At 41.7% G+C, this 17,409-nt stretch overlaps 5 protein-coding genes and 1 non-coding gene across 11 annotated transcripts in view; 4 read left to right on the top strand and 2 right to left on the bottom strand.

Annotated features, from left to right (window-relative positions):
* Nucleotides 1-3,358, top strand: part of LOC116387884 (SH2 domain-containing protein 1A-like) — a 4,242-nt gene extending 884 nt beyond the window's left edge. Inside the window, exons 2-4 of one of the 2 annotated variants that reach the window (XM_031855335.1) lie at nt 1,088-1,148; nt 1,251-1,395; nt 1,571-3,358. In XM_031855335.1, the coding sequence (XP_031711195.1) occupies nt 1,088-1,148; nt 1,251-1,395; nt 1,571-1,593 (229 nt within the window). In that variant the 3' untranslated portion in view covers nt 1,594-3,358. Of the gene's footprint in view, nt 1-1,087; nt 1,149-1,247; nt 1,396-1,570 lie in introns of both variants that reach the window. The other variant, XM_031855334.1, reaches the window with a different exon arrangement.
* A 953-nt stretch (nt 3,359-4,311) lies between these two features.
* Nucleotides 4,312-11,058, bottom strand: LOC116387868 (granulocyte-macrophage colony-stimulating factor receptor subunit alpha-like). 2 transcript variants are annotated; one of them, XM_031855309.1, is made up of 11 exons: nt 10,797-11,058; nt 9,328-9,395; nt 8,764-8,837; nt 8,409-8,461; nt 8,128-8,282; nt 7,807-7,976; nt 6,002-6,135; nt 5,701-5,845; nt 5,456-5,561; nt 4,839-4,920; nt 4,312-4,719 (listed from the first exon to the last, which is right to left on the bottom strand). In XM_031855309.1, exons 3-11 carry the CDS (start codon nt 8,828-8,830, stop codon nt 4,633-4,635), a joined length of 999 nt encoding a protein of 332 aa, XP_031711169.1. In that variant the 5' UTR covers nt 8,831-8,837; nt 9,328-9,395; nt 10,797-11,058; the 3' UTR covers nt 4,312-4,632. The 2 variants fall into 2 exon arrangements, with proteins under 2 accessions (XP_031711169.1, XP_031711168.1); XM_031855308.1 differs by having other exon boundaries at nt 4,312-4,920.
* Nucleotides 9,884-9,955, bottom strand: trnae-cuc (transfer RNA glutamic acid (anticodon CUC)). The gene has a single exon. It is a non-coding gene; the product is annotated as a tRNA-Glu (tRNA).
* Nucleotides 10,116-13,080, top strand: LOC116387865 (caspase-8-like). Of its 3 annotated transcripts, none has more exons than XM_031855302.1 (6): nt 10,116-10,183; nt 10,822-11,168; nt 11,327-11,346; nt 11,609-11,723; nt 12,054-12,588; nt 12,747-13,080. In XM_031855302.1, exons 2-6 carry the CDS (start codon nt 10,829-10,831, stop codon nt 12,916-12,918), a joined length of 1,182 nt encoding a protein of 393 aa, XP_031711162.1. In that variant the 5' UTR covers nt 10,116-10,183; nt 10,822-10,828; the 3' UTR covers nt 12,919-13,080. The 3 variants fall into 3 exon arrangements, with proteins under 3 accessions (XP_031711162.1, XP_031711163.1, XP_031711161.1); XM_031855303.1 differs by having other exon boundaries at nt 10,153-10,454; nt 12,057-12,588; XM_031855301.1 differs by having other exon boundaries at nt 10,153-10,454; nt 12,747-13,079.
* Nucleotides 13,081-13,589: 509 nt separating this feature from the next.
* Nucleotides 13,590-16,380, top strand: catip (ciliogenesis associated TTC17 interacting protein). The gene is made up of 9 exons (XM_031855306.1): nt 13,590-13,858; nt 14,119-14,304; nt 14,412-14,467; nt 14,617-14,703; nt 14,983-15,150; nt 15,241-15,365; nt 15,558-15,634; nt 15,740-15,807; nt 15,963-16,380. Exons 1-9 carry the CDS (start codon nt 13,741-13,743, stop codon nt 16,149-16,151), a joined length of 1,074 nt encoding a protein of 357 aa, XP_031711166.1. The 5' UTR covers nt 13,590-13,740; the 3' UTR covers nt 16,152-16,380.
* A 351-nt stretch (nt 16,381-16,731) lies between these two features.
* LOC116387859 (caspase-8-like) overlaps nt 16,732-17,409 on the top strand; it is an 8,330-nt gene continuing 7,652 nt past the window's right edge. For both annotated transcript variants that reach the window (XM_031855289.1, XM_031855288.1), the window contains exon 1: nt 16,732-16,906. The gene's annotated coding sequence lies outside the window, so the exon portion shown is untranslated. The remainder of the gene's footprint in view (nt 16,907-17,409) is intronic.

The following is a 17,409-nucleotide window of genomic DNA, read 5'->3' as shown; positions in this document are numbered from 1 at the left end:
GTATAACTATAAATATATATATATATATATATATTTATAGTTATACAATCTTTTTTATTTGGGGGAAGAGAATGAGGAGTATTATGAGCCACACCCTGCTGATCTGAAACAAAGTCTATTTTCTGTCTCAATGCTTTTGAAGGCATTGCATTCCACTTTTAGAGGAAGCTTGTGCTGCTGTTGATCAAACTCTACTACAGTAAAACTCAACTTGCAGCAAGAGTACAAATACAAAACATGAAGAATAAAACCAGATGAAACAGAAATAACTAGAATCCAAATCTACAGCAGGTTCACTTTACTGAAGTATAAACCGAAAGGCATGCACAGTAATATACTGACAGTATAGTGAAGGAAGTATTTTAATGTAGTAAAAGTAGCAATATCACAATGAGAAAAAGACTGTTAATAGTAAAAGTCCTGCATTCAAAATAAAATAAAAAAGTCCTGCAAAAAAAAAATGTGCAGCTAAATGTATTTACAGTACCAAAAGTACTCCTCATGCAAAATTGGTCTGTTTAAAGTTTCAGCACTATTAATATGTGTATTATATTCCTAATTCATGCAGCATCTGAATGTTAATTTAATTTATAACAAGGCATATTTTATAAATGATCATGTGTTTTATGTGAAAAGTAACCATTGCTGTAGCTGTCAGATAAATGAAGTGAATAGTGTAATATTTACCTCTGAAATGTAGAGGTGCAGAAGTGTAAAATAGAGTCAAATGGAAATACTGAGAAAATGTACTTAGTTACATTCCATCAATGTATACTGTGTGTATACCTTGGACAATACACATATTAAATTAAGACTTTGAAACATATTTACATAACTAATCCATATTCATAATTTTTAAAGATAATCTGAAGAAATAGCTTCTGAAAAACATAAAGATTGGAAATTGTCCAGAAGTTCCAAATGATTATATAATGTAACTTCACTCCAGTGTGTCGAACACAAAAGTGAAATCAGTCATCCTCTGCCCCCGATTCACGACCTCTTTCACATTTCAACATTACATTTAACCATCACATTGCAGAGTGCACTTGTGCTCTTTCAGACTTTACTCCGTCGTGTTTTGCAGGAAAGCGCCGTTTGTGCACACCTACAGGCTTTCACACTCCACAAACGGCTGGTGTCTTCAGGTGGGTGAACATCGCACATGTCCTCACTCACACACACACACACCCAAACACACACACACACACACACAAGGCTGTTTGTCATGGTTTGTGTGTAATCAGCAGGACCCAGGAGTCCGACCGCAGAGTTTTGGGACTCTGGAAACACTGATAGAGAATTACAGAAGGGGTGCAGCCTCTGATGACGGTGTAGCTCCCCTCACGGAACCGCTGGACAAAACACAGCTACAATACAGCAGCTTTGGACGAGGTATGGCACGCAGACTTGTTACACTACATCCAAATCTGGTCCATGCAAACCAGGCACAAAGACGCAGAGATACTGTGACTTCAGTGTGTGTTTTTTCTATTTGTGGTGCATCAAAGAGTTCCTTTTCAGTCGGTCTTGTTCAACACTAACACATCCTCAATGGTGTCCTTCACAGAGTGTCTCTACATGGAAATGTGAATCAGCAGCAGCTCGGTCTATTGAGGTCATGTCTTCAGCCTGGCAGACCGACCCCATTGATCAGGTGGACTAACAAAATGGCAGAAAGCAGCATTTTGTGGAACAGCAAGGGTCTGTTCGCTGTCCGTCATATCTTCTCAAATGTATTTATTTTGTGTCTCTTATCAGTAAAAAAAAAGTCCACTGTAGTGTATGCAAACCGTGTACATTTCTAGTATGCATTTCAACAAGTACTCAAGAGTACTTGAAAGTCATTAAAAAATAGTTGTTTCCTAATGAGTCTGGGAACATAGTTTTTGTATAAAAAACACAATCTGATGCTGTGGTATTGTGAAGTTTCTTGTCATAAGAAAGATATTTTGACATAGTCGTGGTCATGTGTCACCATGTTTTCTTCTGTTTATTTATCTGTTTGTGGAAGTCATACTTGAGTTCAGTGATCTATTTGAACTGTGCGGTTTGTCGACACATATTTTATCTTATCTTATCCAAAGCCGCTGTATACAGAACAGAGGAACCAGAACCATACAGGAAATGTAGCGATGCAGGACAGGCAGGGCATAAAGTTTATGGTGGGCATCTTATCATGCGGCTTAATTCATTCATTCATTGCTGCAATGCAAGGTTCTTCTCAGTCATCTGCGATATCCAACCTAAGTTTCCCTGCTTTACCAGTGTTACAGTCAATCTACCAGACTGAAACACAGTGTTTCCTCAAAGTTCCTCCCTGTCAGTTCCTCTTAAACGCTGCGCACTGTGAATATAAAGTACTTTGTTGTATGTGTCACATTTATCACATTTTGACACACACTTCATTGCAAACTTGAATCTGAACTTGCATATTTTAAGTCGTAAGTATCTGCAAAGTAATCCAGTCAACATACTATGCCAATGAAACTAATAAACAACTTTGAAGCCTGTCTGTGGCCTTATAGGAAGTACCATTTGACTTGAGCCTACAATGATGTGGTTATTGTCAGAGAGCTGCAACAAGCTGAGTCAGTCTGAGCTGCCTGCTGCTGTCAAAAGTTCCCTTTTGCTTTGACAGCGACAGTATTTCTGTTAATTTTTGCCCCCATGTTTTATTTTCTGTATCTGCTGCCACAATCATGTCAGCTTTGTTTTAGCATGTCAATCCACTACGTTGTGAATTGATGTGATCTGTGCTTGACATCTCCCGTGTGTGTTTGAAAGTCAGCTCTGAAACCAGACTTGATTTGCTCTGATTAGCTCAGGGTTGGCTTTATGAACCAGGCTCAGTTTGTTAGGCCCAATCATTCATTCTCTGAACTGACGAGGTGATCTCTGCGCCCATGTACTAAGGAGAGAGCTAAGCTAAGCCGACCGCCTCGATACTTTAGCTTGAACAGATATGAGAGTGGTATCAATCCTCTTATCTGACGGTCCTCCAAAAAGCGAATATGTGTTCTTCCCAAAATGTCAAACTTTAATGGGTTAACTTCAATATTGTTGTGTTCACATTTTGTTTGATACTCTTTTCTAAAAAAAACATGTAACAATGTTATCTTCACGCTTTTGCATTTGTGAAATTGTTACATGTTTGTCTAAATGTTTTTCCTTTTTGCCATTATTGTCCTGTGTCGGCTCCCATAAAGAGAGTGAAAGGCTCTCATTGGACCACCGTGTATAAATAAAGATTGACTAAAATAATTCACTTTAAATGAGCATTTGATATTTCAGTATATCACTCAACTTTATTTCACACCCCAAAAGGTATACACATTTATAGAAGCACTGTAGATCTACGTTTTGTTAGATCCGGGGGTTCTCTGGCCCGATACGGGGCTACCTACTGACTCAGCTCTCTATTAAAAGATTGTCGAGCTGGTGTTGTGTCGAGGAAACTCGCCTGGCTTCTGCTAACTACCGTTACTCCTGACGTCTACCCTGCTTCCACTGGTAACGTGCACTCGGCCGAGGGGCCACCCTGGCCGGGCGCTTCTACCTAGTCGCGTCAGTTATGGCAGCTTTCCTCTTTTGGATCTGGGCTCTTGGTAAATTGCCAGGTTAGGTTTTAACGGCTAGGTGTCACGGGAGTTCACGGTGAGGACCCAATAGCAAGACCACAGGAGACAGAAGTTGGTATAAAAAGGTTTTATTTAGCCTGAATTAAGATGACAGGAAGGTGTGGATCCCGTGGTCCGACACCAGAGAGTAGGCAGATCGACGGTGTGAGTCCCGTGGCTCGACACCGGAGGGCTGGTAGCTTGATGGCGTGATGTCCCGTGGCTCGACACCGGAGAGCTGGCAGCTTGACGGCGAGAGTAGTCCGTTAACACAACAGAGGGCAGAGCGGCGGTGAGTAGTCCATAAACACAAAGGAGGGTACGGGGGATTCCCGGACCGACGGACACCGGAGGCAGGCGCTCGAAGCCGAAGATGCAACGGGGTTGAAGCGGGTGAAAGACGGTACGACCTGACAACCCCAGACTGCAGGACCAGAGTTTATATAGTGCCAGGGAAAGCGTTAGTGGGACCTGAGTCTGGTGTGACATCACCCCAACATCTGTTATGATCTCATCCTTTAAGGTCCCCACCCTGATTACATCAGCTCTTTCCACCCATACACAGACTTCACTTCTTACTTAGTTATACATACATTATTATTATCAGTTTACATTTGTTAAATCACTTCATTATTCTTATGTTATACATACTTGCTTTAAAATGATTACTTATTATATGCTTTGTGTCCCTTTATCCTACTTTCATATCGAACTGTATTCCTTCATTTAAGGCAGCTTTCCTGGGATCTCAATCCTCTTTTTTGACAGTTTCAAAACCAGCTAACCAGCAAGTTCAGGCAAAACTAATGTCATTCTTCAAAACTTGTCACTGGACATGTTCCCCTTTTTTAAATTAATAACAAAACAAAAAAATCCACAACACAAGGACGACGCAGAGCAAGAATACTTATAAACACTAATACTTATTGCTAAATGGACTGGCCTGGTGGCGCATGGCAGTGAGATGCTCCTTCTTTTTCTAACGTTTGAATGTGTCCTTCCCACATTGCTTTTATAACATCTTTTCAGGCTTTTGCTCCATATCCTCCACCTTTGTGATCTCCTCCACAGGCTCAGCTAGCGGAGCAGAGTGGAAGAGCTGGAGGCAACACAACACAACACAAAAACCAAAATGTTGGCACCATTTGTCGACACGTGTGTTTGTGGTGCTGAAGTGTGAGGTGTCAGCGGGTGTGTACAGTATGGCTGTGTACTTACATTGAATGTGTCACTTTTTTCCAGGAAACCTTTGTACTTTGGTGGTGGGCGAGGAATCGGGGGAAACAGAACCTTAGACACCCTGAAAAACACACACAAAATGAGTACAAATATTTCAAACTCATTCCGCAGCCATTTGCGATGGTTAAAATAATATTTATTTTGTTTTAAAACAAATACTTGAGCAAATAAAGTGAAACCGCCACAGAAAGGAAAAAAATGAAGCACATCCTTCCTTTATTGTCTTTTGCTTTTTCTTTCATCTCGTGTTTTTCCCCTGTTTGTCTGTTTTAAAGTAGTGCGGGGGTGTTTCTCTCTAAACCTTAAGGAAGTCTAGGGTGGATGTTTTGCATTGACTTTTCAGACAAAAAAGACTCTACCCCCCCACCCCTCTTACTTCTCCTTTCTGTCTATTCTCACATAACTTCACCCATTCTGTTGACATCTGGGTCACTTTTGTCTTTCGTCTTACGGAGTCCGTGGCATCAGAAACAGCTCAGCAAATCAAGCGGGTGTGAAGAGAAATCTGTGAGGAGCTGTGTTGCATGTATAAATCTATGCGCGTGAGACACATCAGTCAACAGCTTCGTCGTTCATGTAGAGACAGACACCTGTACCTCTGATGGCGCAGCAGCAGCAGCACAGCCAGGAGGATCATGGGTATCCCAAGTGAGATCGAGACGATCACCACAGTGCTGAGTGTGTAAACTGACGGTTCAACCGCTGAAAACGGACCGACACACAGAGAAATATAAGATCGTGGATTCAGACTGATAATCAACTGATGGATGGAGATGGTCAAAAAGTCCCCAGCCTTTGGTGAAAATGACTAATCGACTTGACTTAAAGAAACAGCACTCACTGACGGTGTGGCTCCAGTCGCTCCAATGGGAAACCACTTGGCATGCGTGCGTCTTCCTCATCCTCATCCTCACTCTGTAGGTGCTGGTGGGGTCTGCATTGGGCTCTTTGTAAGACAGCTCAGCGGTCAAGTTTTTGGGTCTTTCCTGTTTTTGAAAGATAAAGTTTCGCCAGAAACACTCAGTATGTTCACCTCATTTAGATCGTTCTTGTTTATGTGCACCAGAAGACAGTGCACTAAAGGGCACTGCATGTGTTGTTTATGGAATAATCAACATCCATATCCATACACACAGGCATACCTGGTCATCCATGTCCAGCTGGTATTCAAAGCAGTCTGGCCTAGATTTTCCTCGACTTTTGGGCAGACCCCATGTCACCAACAGGCCTCCATCTCTGACTGATGCAGAGATATTTTGGGGTGGAGACTGGACCTCTGTGGCACACACGACCAAAAAGAATTAGTCAAAATAAGTAATAAGAATTCAGCCGGAGGGTCTGTTGTGGAGTCTCCACAACCTACAGTCTAAAACCTGAACATTCAGCTCACCAAATTCATGCATGCACTGTGCTGACACCCCCCTCTCTGCCTGCCTGTTTGTCTGCTCTGCTGCTTGTTCTGCAGATACAGGGAGTACCTGATAGGTGGAGATGAGAGGGCCGTCTGCTTGTACCTCCACGTCTGGGCTGGGCTTCTTAAAAAGAAATAAAGGACTGTCCTCCATGGGAGTCTCAATCTCTCTCAGTCAGCGTTCTTCCTCTGTTTGGTTTGCTAAACCTTGTTTTCACTCATCCACACACCTCTAACTTGACTGATGTCTCTCTCACTTACGCACACCACCAGTTAGTTGATATTTTTGTTAATTTGAGTTAAATACTGTACATAACTTTTTGATGGATACATCTGTGTGTGTGGACTCCCTTTTTGTTGCCAAACCAAAAACAAATGGAGGCTCGCCCTTCAAGGGAGGTTTTCACACAGTTTTTTGCTTGCTTTGGTATGTTAATGAGTTCGTATTTATGTTACTAAGCTATTCCAGTAAGTGTGTTGCTTCATCGATTTTGGCCTTGTAGTGTTTACTTATGTTTTCTTGAACTGCCAGTAAGAGCTGAGGGCTGGTACGTCATTTGGAACCCTTATTCCTGATTTTAAACGCTATATCACTATATCAAGGATTTGTAGCCATTTATCTTTTATTGTGTTAGTTATATTTTTTAATAATGGTTTAATGGTTAGAGCCCGGGCTCGGGGGCACTTCCATGATTGCCTAGGTGATTTTCAGTGTGTTAAGAGACAGTCTGGTATTATTGGGTAGGCGGTTAGCCAGGGGTATGGGGCTCCACATCTAAAGCAACCTGGCACATTGTCGGGTAGAGGTGTAAAAACATTGTCTTAGATTGCGGTATTGGTATCTGTGGCGTGCCCCTAGGTGGTGAAACGGCTTCAATTGAAGACTTTGCTTTGCCAATTTTGCTAGAAACGTACAACAAGGATCAGCTATTGAAAGTGGCTGAGCATTACAGTGTCGAGCTTCCACAGAAGTTGAATAAAGATGAAATGTTGGCCACATTAAAGGCCAAGTGGTTCTGCTGTAGCTTCCCTCGGGGTGAGTGGGTAAGTGTCTAAGATAGCTCCTGTTCTGACTGGACTTGGGGTTGGGTTGGAATAGACCAGATGCCAGCCTTTAAGACGCTCAATGCCTTCTACTGTTGATGTCTGCGACGGGAAGCAGACCCAGTCAAAGGTTTATCCAGCGTGCGTGGCCACAGATGGCTTCTTTCTCTCTTAAATTCTTGCCCTCGTGTCCTCGAGGGTCAATACATGAGACTGCATGCAGGTTGTATAGACATGCACAGATTCACATGAATATACCAGTGTGTATTTCATTGCGATCCTTAGTGGCATTGATTGTTTTGGGTATTGGGGTGGTACTTGGTAGCTGTGGTTGCATATTCGTCTCAAAGGGAGGGGGTGTTTCTAATGTTTCTCTAAATAAATAGCTACCTATGCATTACTCAAAGAGTGGATGCCATTGAATACCATCTGTAGTGGGATAATTTGCAGATACTCAACAACTCAATGGTGGTGTTTGTCTCGGAGCATTACCGAGCATGTCTGTCTCGTATCCCGAGGTGTAGACTGTCCAATTGCCGTGCAGGGTTATGTTGAAGAGGAGGATTACGTACGACCACTCATGCTCGTGCAGAGTCAAAGACGTTGATCCTACTCTCTCCTCAGACGAAAGGTAGTGAACCGTTGTATCCTCATCACAGATACTGGGTGAATAGACAGAGAAAGAGATACACAGTCAGAACAATTTATACATTTTTAACATGCCTGTTTTGTAAATATACGTTAACATTCAAACATGCTCATCAAAGCTATATGCCATATGGGTGATGTTTAACTTAAGAAAATAGTGAACACCTGATCTGGATAAAGAGCTGAGCATCCTTCTCTAAAGAGTGGAATGACCACAAGCAGTTGAGCACATCTGTTGGGTAATAGAGGCAGCAAAAGTTGTCGTCCACCTTAGCCTCCTTGAAACAATGTTCCTGCCCCAAAGGACTATGTAGATGGATCTGAAACAGTTTCACAGGCATAAAGAACAGAATATAGAAATTAAACACACATGCATCTGTATTTGCATGCGGCACGCTTTTATTGTGCCTGTGTGGAAGTTATTAAAAGAACATTTTGATTCTCACGTTGCCCGGATCCCTTTCATTCTGACAGACATCTAGAGTGTTGGACTCCGACTCTGTTAAAAGAGGACGTATATTATCTAGAGCTAAAGCACGAGGGAAAACTTGATTAAAAGCCTTCAAATTCAAAACATGTACACCTGCCGTACACTTTGCTTGATTCATCAACATTTTGGGGTGTTTTTCTCTTAATCGGGGTGGTGGAGGATTTCATTGAAGACTGAGTACAAGGAAAGCGGAAATTGCAACACCACCCTGATAAAGGCAAGATAGCCAAAAATGTTTGTTGAATCAAACATGGTGTGCTAAAGAAGATCTTTAGGACATGTTTTTACTTAAATATCCATGGGGTACCCACCACTTTCTGATGCCCACAAAATCAGCAAACAGGACCAAAATATTGGATGGACAGGAAGCAGCTTCATAGCCAACCTAAGGGGTTTTACACACACACACACACAAAGACAGATAAACTGACATAAACCCGTACCACTGAGCAGAGAGAAGCTGTTCTAACCAAGTAATTTCCTGGCAGTTCACACTTCCCCTTTTTTAAATGCTTAAATTTAGTGACCGACATCTCGTAGGACATCTCAATGGGAAATAATCAAATACAAATAGCTTTCTGCATATGAATCTTGATTCTCCTCGTGGTTCATTTCAATTGTGGGTTTTAACAACATACACATTTCCACTGCCTAAGCAAACTTCTACATTTTCAACAGGAAAAAAAGAGAAGAAAAAAAAGTGCATCTGTGCTTTGTTTTGTTTATACGCTCAGCTATACTACTCTCAGAAATGAGGAATGGTCAAACCCATGATTAGGTATCGGCTTTCTTTTGAATACAATCTAACACAAAATCCTCTTACAGTATAAATTACAGAACCATTATTGTGAAAAGCATTACTAAGAAGCTGTTACCTGCTACTGTTCTTCCACTCTGTCGCTGCCTGTCAGTGCTCTCAGTGACTCAAGACAATAACGCATTTCTGGGGAAAGATGAAGCATGACGTCACATAATGTACAGCACTTCAGGAAACGATGGGTTTCTTCCTGTTTCTTTGTTATATTGTCTCATTCATACACCGCAAAAGATTTCAAACACCACATACTTATGGTTACATGTCTTGATGGTAAATATACACCAAAAACGAAATACAAAGACTCAGTCAATAACTTTTTTAATAAAATTGGTAACATGAAAAAAAAAGTAACCAAATCAGTCTGTTTTTCAATAAAACTAGTAACTTTTTTTAAAGCTGAAGAATCATTGACTTTTTGAGTAAAGTTTAGAAGTTTTTAAAACTATTTATTACTTTCGCTACTAAAATTGGATACTTTTTAAAACATTACCAAATCAGTAACTTTTTTGTGATGCTTTCCATAAAAGGTGACCAACCATTATTTTTAGCATAATTATCAATATCAATTAAGTTCTTGTTTAGCCTTTTGGCTAGCACAACTAGACAAAACGCTGTTCCCTGACCGGGAATCGAACCCGGGCCGCGGCGGTGAGAGCGCCGAATCCTAACCACTAGACCACCAGGGACAGTTGTTGTTCGGGAAGTAAACTTTCAGATATATAGACAAGCTTTTCAGTATGCTAATTTATGGTCTAAGGAAGTCTCGTTGTTGCACCCTTTGGCCAATGGTAGACAAACACCACTAGCGGAACTGTGTTCCCTCATCAGCCACAAGGGCAGAGATGAGCCCCAATCAAGAACTTTCTGCGAGTCGTTACGTCACGAGAGCTCAAGTGCTCCTTTTCCACGAAGCGGTAAGCAAGCTCCACAGTTACCACCCTCCGTTGTCTGTAGCTACATCGTATTCTAATCTACATCCTCGGTGAATTGCTTGCACATGGTGCATAAAACCCGAGCGTTTGAAACGCATAATTGAGTAGCGTGTTTTAAATTCAGATACAAGCTTTGTACGGATATATAACTACCGAGTTTTGATAACGAAAGCAGCTTGCCACAGTTATTTCGGGCACGAGGACACGGAATTCCCCGGGTAAGACCGAAAGTGGAGGAAACAACTTCCTGACTGTAAGTGACCAAATCTTAAAGTAATGACCTCTGTATTGTTGGAGCTGTGCTGTAGTTTCGGAGTACAGCAGTCAACTTGTAAGGTTCAAATCTTACATGATTTCAAAATATATCGTTAATTCCAAGCTACTTGGCTACATTATAAAGCCAACTCATTAAACTCACTTATTACAGAGTAACGCTTGCTGCTGCGTTTAGTAAGTTTTCAGAAATGAATCTCACTCATGAGTGAAGTACACAATGATTAATTGTAATGTATATGTGCCGTATATGTTACAAAAACATCTCAGCTGTCACAGATTGACTATGAACCAAAACCCAGTATTTCCTGGTGTACTTTACCGTTTCTTCTTTTTGTCTCTGTCAGATTCAACATGTCAGCCGAAGACACGGTGAGACGTAATAAGACAGCCATTGTGCAGAATTTGTGTGGAGACTACATGCTAATCCTCAACAAAGTTCATCAGAATGAGCTGATAACTCAGCGTGAGTACAGGAACCTTAAAAGCATCGACAAGGAAGATGTAGAGGGCCACGTCGTTAGGCTCGTGGACAAGCTCATGAACAAAGGTGAGGACAGCTGCAAAGCCTTCCTGAACCTCCTGCAAACTGATGCGGAAATTGTAGCTACTTACCCTAAACTGAAGAGCATGCAGTTGAAGGACACCAGCATTTTAACCAAGCCTGTCCAAGCTTGTTCAGGTGATGTCAGTGGTACGTATGATTTATAATGGTATAATAGTTCTGGTATTCAAATGACTCCTATTCAGCCTAATGTGTGTTTCACGTTCACGAAGTGGACATCTTAAGGATGTTAAGTTTGGAGGTGTAATTCTGTTCCCCTCTGATTTCCTCACATGGTCCGCCTCCAGAGAGCAAGAGGCCAAAGGAGGTGAGGTATTAACATTGAAATAGCACGCTGTGCTTGGGTCAGTGTTTTTAGTTCTTCTTTGTTAGAGAGACACATGACATGCTTATGATCCTGTTTTAACATATAGAATATTAGCTCCGTAATAAATTTAAAACAAGTATAGAAAAGCAAAGGTACCTCTTTAGTAAAAGTCTTCGATTATATAATATTGAAATGGAAAACATGATCCACCCCAGTTAGTTTGTTCATCCTGTGTTTGTGTGTCTGGTTCCACTGTTTTCAGGAGAAGCTGTATGAGTTGAACAGTAAGCCCACCGGCCTCTGTGTGATCATAAACAATGAGAATTTCAACTATAGAAAGGAGAAGAAAAAGAGAAGTGGAACCAACAAAGATGCTGGTATGTTACATTTCTACTACAAATAACATTTATTTTTGCAATAAACACTTGAAATGATGAAGGCACCTGTAAATGAAAAGGTAGTACAAAATGTTTAATCTTTACTTAAGATTACATTAAACTTATTTTCTTTTTACAAAATGTACACAAAATGTGTCGCATGTGTACAGATTAAAGCCCTCTGAGGCAAATTTGTGATTTGTGATTTTGGGCGATACAAAATAAATTTTATTTAATTTAATTACAGAGTGAACAGATTTACACAATTGTCCTGTTTGTTGGTGGTTGAAGCTTCACAGTTTTTTTCTTTTTTATGAAATTTTCCTGCAGAAGATTTGGCAGAGGTGTTCAGCCGGCTGGGCTTCAGAGCACTGATGTGTAAAGACCAAACCAAGGACCAGATGGAGCGAGCGCTGAAATGCTTTGCTTCTCAGAGCGACCTCGCTCAGCTGCGGGAGTTCAATGTTGAGGAGTGGTCTGGCAGCGGATTCACTCCTCTTCAAGAGGCTCCTCGACATGGCGATGCCTTCGTCTGCTGTATTCTCAGTCACGGAGGGAAGGGTGTAGTCTTCGGTGTTGACGATCAGCCCCTTTCCATCAAAACAATAACTGGAACATTCAAGACCGCTCAGTCGACCCTCACCGGCAAGCCCAAAGTGTTCCTGATCCAGGCCTGTCAGGGAGGGCAGACACAGCGTAGAGTGTCATTAGAAGCTGATGATTCTCCCTCGCCATCCACCCCTGAGGATGCTGATTTTCTGGTTGCCATTGCCTCTGTTGGAGATTTTCAATCATACAGACACAGCATAAATGGGAGCTGGTTCGTCCAATCTTTGTGTCAGCAGCTAAAGGAGGGCTGTAAGAGGTAAATGTGAAACTTAAAAATGAATAAATATTTAGTGAAGTATCCACAATATGTTGTAGATCTGATGATGTAATCAATTAAGTCAAGTGTATACTGTACACTTGACTTAATGATGATGTGCCCTGATAGGATAATAATATGTTTGTATATTGTTTTAGGAGTGAACACATTCTCAACATCCTCGTCGACGTGAACTATGAAGTGGCCCAGAAAGAGGGTTACGTGGAAGATGAGTCAGAGGGTGACGTGAAATATAAGTTGGTAAAGCAGATGCCTGAAGTTACGTACACCCTGACAAAGAGACTCGTGTTGTCTCCACATCGCAACTGAAGCTTCATCGCCAACATTCATGCAAACTCACTATGCTCGATGTCTTAATTATGGACCTATAATTTACTCTGGGGGAGGGCTTTCTTAAAATGTACTCATTGTATCATTCAAAATCTTGTATTTTTATCACATTAAACCATTTACTTTTATATTTTCACAGATTTGTGTTGGGTTTGGTTTTTTTTGCTCAAAGTATGATAATCAATATGGTGGGTCCATGTTTTAATGAGGTTGGGTTAACATAAGCTTCATGGAGTTTCACCAGAATGTTTTACAAACAAACCCTGAATGCAGAGTACTGGGTGACATGTGCATATCTAAGACATCAAAAGCTAATGTAGAAAAGCATTTTTACTGACTCCTAGACTTATCTATGCACATTAAGCACAGTATCTGAAAGTGTCAAACCAGAACAGCATTAGTATCTATATGATAATGTAAAAAGCTGTTTACTGCCATTATTTTGAAGTTTTCTTTTATTAATCTTAACAATAGCTAAAACACATGGAGTAGTTTAAAGCGGATTCAACTAACATGACCAATGTATAGGATTTCTCTGAGTGCACTTGCTTTTGGTGCAAGTTCAGTTGCGCACATACATCCGTCTGTACGGTACTACAGCGTCGTTGCCACGACAACTCACATTTGTTCGTCCTCACTTCCGTATTGGAAAGAAGGCTGCAGATAGATGCAACATCGAAAAGCTGCGTGCCATAAAAACTCCAAAACAATCCGTTAACAACCTGTCGCAACAAAAATAAAAACAGTAGTGAAGCTGTTATTACCGGAAGTATCTGCAATTAAACAAAGGCAGCGGTAACGATGGAAGCCCCGCTGGAAGATGAGACACCTGCCGGAGCCTTGGCCGGGATCGAGGGACTCGACCTCGGAGTGGAGTTGAAAGCGTCCGACGAAGCGCTCACGTTGATGTCCAGTGTTGGTGAGTTGCCAGTATAACGTTAACTCTGCAGGCGTGGAGCGTCGGTAGGAGACAGAAACTAGTAAAGGCTTCGCCTGAGTGTTAGCACCACCTGGTTTTGGCACATCTCGAGTTGCCTCACACAGTATATTGACAATTAGGCCATTTCATTGGAGCAGTGTGCAGAAAAATACAATAGAAAAAAAGCTTCTTGAGAAAATTTGAACCTGTCCGTTTTGGCTCAAACTTAAATCAATGCCCCCCCTCAACCTCTCTCTCAGAGCCTGCAGAGCTGCTGAAGTGTGTGTTTCCAGACTCTCTGGTGACTGTGTCAGAGGGTGGCCGAGACCTGGGGAAGTTCAGTGTGACGGTGGAGTTTGCCCGTAGAGTCCAGCAGCCCTGTTTGCTCCTGCATGCTCAGAGCCAGGGAGCCATCGATGACTCCCCCTGTGGAACCACAGTGACAGGTGAGGGGAGGAATGGGGAGGAAAGGGGCTGCAAAGGCAGGTTGTCTATTTACAGATGTGTCACCTTACGCCCTTTTCTTCGTGTCCTTCATCCTTGTCCATTAAAGCCTACCTAACCACGGAGCTGGAGGTGCTGGAGGAAGATTACCACGAGTATGTCAAGGTGAGTCGTCACAAACTTCCCACACTGTCTCATTTTAACACGCAGGGAAGTTAAAACGTTGAACCGGGGGCACTTGACTGCCTTTCGTTCTTATGCCACTGTCTGATTTTGTTTGGTTTTCCTTTGAACACATTGAATCCCCTTTTCAGCTTGAGGGTCACAGTTTGGACAGGAGGTGTCACATGGTGCAGCATGACGGGCAGATGCTGATCGATAAAGTCACCACTGTGGGAGAGGTGAGAGAAGGAACTGTAGAGTGGGCTGGGCATCAACTGTAAAAACAGCATCTATCAGCCCCAGGCCCTCTACACATGTTGATGTGACATAGATGCTAATATGATGACGTGGTTAAAAACCTGACATCTTGCTGAGCAAGCAAAGTACCTATACCGTTTTGTGAAATCTGGATTCAAATGTCTTTTTTTATACAAACATTTACCATTGGAGATGTCGACAAAACTTGCTGTTGTGAAATTACTGTAAGTGCTAATTCTTTTGTTTGTGTGTGTATACAGGAGACGACAATGGAGAGCGTTTCTTACCCCATGTCCGCCCTAAACGGCCTCGTTACCGAGGCGTCCAACTTGCTGCTTATGCGCCTGCTCGCTCTCAGGAAGAAGGTGCCCGAACACATGACCTTTATCTCCTTTGACCAGGGATTACACATCATCCATACCACTTTTGTAAGTAATCATGTCAACGAGACAGACCTCTTGGTCATTCTGTGTCTTGTTTGAATGGTGAACTCTGATCATCTGTTTCTCTGTGGCCAGAGTGAGCTGGGTCTGAAGCAGCTGCAGGTGGGGGATGAGACTGTGGAGGTTTTTGGGGTGGAGAGGATCGTTCACTCCGTGGAGGACAGCCCCACTACCTGGCAGTGCTACTTCCTGGCTGATGGGTAAACTCAATGACTAGACATCCTCAGGTTCCTAAACTTGTTGGAAGGTCTCCCTGCCCAACAATGTGGATCACTGTGTGTGCAGCTCATTTAGAGACCATACCTGTTTCATTTCATTTCTGTGTTTGTCTTGTTTGTTTGTTTTTCAACAAAAAATATATATTTTTTGAGCAGTTAATGTTCTCTGATCAGGCACATGGCCAGCAGGGTGCAAGTGGGATCACCGGTCACTATGAGGCTTCTGCAGCTGCAATCACAGCCAGAAAAAGGTAACCACTGTCACAAACACACACACACACACACACACACACACACACACACACACACACACACGTTTTAATGAAACGTAGTCAATCATATTGTCTGTGTGTTAGGTTTTGAGAAGATCCCTCTGGTTTGGGAAGAAGACATGCAGATGCGCTCCAAGTTTTTGGACAGAAAGGTAACCAATAATGTTCTCATATTATAAAGAGATTTATTCAGACCGTCTGAAGAATATGTTGCCTCCTTATCCAATGTATCCCATCATCATCTCACCCCATAAATCCTTCCAACAGAACAGAATGTGAATGTGTGTTTATGTTTCGTTGGGGGCAGGAGGAGCTGAAGGCGGACCATGCCTCGTACCTGAGACATCATCCAGAGATCCGTGCCCTCATATCTGACTTCCTGCAGTTTTTGCTGTTGAGAAAACCAAATGACGTCTTCCAGTTTGCCAGAGAGTACTTCCTCCCTTTTGAGTCCCGCCGTCCTCCAGAACCAAGCCTGAAAGCCCCCTCACCCTGAAAGCACACCCCAGAGTTCACGTGCTGAAAATAGCCTTTTATAGCTTCATTTATCATTTGGTTAAGTTATATCTTGTCTCTTTTTCCTGAGTAAACCATGACTGGTAGTAGCCTATACAAGGAAATGTGGTGGGGAGGAGCAATAACTTTAAACCCAGATAGTTCACCTGAGCTCTATGATCTTGCTAAAAATAACTTTTGTGATCTGAATAAAGTTGTTTGTTTCAAAAGTGTTTGTAGTTTCAGTTTTGGTACCCTGTCAATCTTGTCTGGTTAAAGTAGTAAGTCAAGGCATGTCTGGGCAAGGGTTTGAGACGCGTCAAATCAGGAAATAGCTGTCCGTCTTCAAAATAAAAGTGTAACATTCAAAAGAAAGAAAATAGTTACAAAATGAAAATGGTGTTACAGCCTTCGCCAAATAGATTAAACTAGACCTGTAGGTCAGTTTTGTAGACTGGCAATGAAACCCTTCACGGAGGCTCATCTGAAGTTGAAAGAAACAACCTTTTTCATCTTTATTGACCATAAACATAGCTTTTCTTTTGAAGGTTGTAAGCGGAAGCGACCATTATATAATAAAAGGTGGCGCCGTGTTTCTCTTAAAGTGAAACCAGCAAAGGGCAGAACAACACGATAAAATAACTGTTAGTGTTACTACCAATACTTTATTTGTGAATGTTTCGCTGCCATAAAGTACATTTTTGACTGAAGTACAGAAGACGCGCCTTGTCGCTTCTTGGACGTGAACGGGCAGCGGTAAGTTTTAACGTCGTAAATGTTCTCACCTGTGTGGAATGAAGTTTAAGTTAGCGAGCTAAAGAGAGTCTATGGAGTAACCCAAAGGTCTCACTGTTGACTGTAATTGAATGTTAACGTTAATATAATTTGATTTAACATTGTTGTTGTTGATGCGTTATCCGGGCTTGAGTTAAAACTTTTAAAATTGTCATTTTGTGACGTAAAACAAACGTCAGGACTGGTGTTGTTCTCTGTGACGTTATATCCTGTGAGTCCACTCGGTGAACAAAAAACACTACTATGACCTGTCCTGTAGCTTTACTGTAATACATTAATGGTAATAATAGTACATCATATTCAAACAGTACGAGATGACAAAGTGGTTTTCCAAAGGCAAATATCATTAAGAACAAGGAAGTGAACAGTAAAAGTTAAAAATCAACAACAAAATAAGGAAAACAAGATTAATAATACACCACAAATATATATATATATATATATATATATATATATATATATAT

This window comes from Anarrhichthys ocellatus, unplaced genomic scaffold (assembly GCF_004355925.1).
Source record: "Anarrhichthys ocellatus isolate YVR2014 unplaced genomic scaffold, GSC_Weel_1.0 scaffold15, whole genome shotgun sequence".
In the NCBI taxonomy this organism is placed as follows: Eukaryota; Metazoa; Chordata; class Actinopteri; order Perciformes; family Anarhichadidae; genus Anarrhichthys; species Anarrhichthys ocellatus.
This window is presented reverse-complemented; position numbering and strand designations above follow the sequence as displayed.

Excerpts from the sequence above, each read along its gene's own strand:
- catip (XM_031855306.1), top strand. The coding sequence starts at position 13,741 with ATGGAAGCCCCGCTGGAAGATGAGACACCTGCCGGAGCCTTGGCCGGG. Across the intron at positions 13,859-14,118 it reads CACGTTGATGTCCAGTGTTG|AGCCTGCAGAGCTGCTGAAG; the intron begins GTGAGTTGCCAG and ends CCTCTCTCTCAG. Across the intron at positions 15,151-15,240 it reads ACATCATCCATACCACTTTT|AGTGAGCTGGGTCTGAAGCA; the intron begins GTAAGTAATCAT and ends CTCTGTGGCCAG.
- LOC116387865 (XM_031855302.1), top strand. The coding sequence starts at position 10,829 with ATGTCAGCCGAAGACACGGTGAGACGTAATAAGACAGCCATTGTGCAG. Across the intron at positions 11,169-11,326 it reads TTGTTCAGGTGATGTCAGTG|AGAGCAAGAGGCCAAAGGAG; the intron begins GTACGTATGATT and ends GTCCGCCTCCAG. Across the intron at positions 12,589-12,746 it reads CTAAAGGAGGGCTGTAAGAG|GAGTGAACACATTCTCAACA; the intron begins GTAAATGTGAAA and ends ATATTGTTTTAG.
- LOC116387868 (XM_031855308.1), bottom strand. The coding sequence starts at position 8,830 with ATGAAGCTGCTTCCTGTCCATCCAATATTTTGGTCCTGTTTGCTGATT. Across the intron at positions 8,462-8,763 it reads TTTGTGGGCATCAGAAAGTG|AGTCGGAGTCCAACACTCTA; the intron begins GTGGGTACCCCA and ends CTCTTTTAACAG. Across the intron at positions 5,562-5,700 it reads CGACTGGAGCCACACCGTCA|CGGTTGAACCGTCAGTTTAC; the intron begins GTGAGTGCTGTT and ends GTCCGTTTTCAG.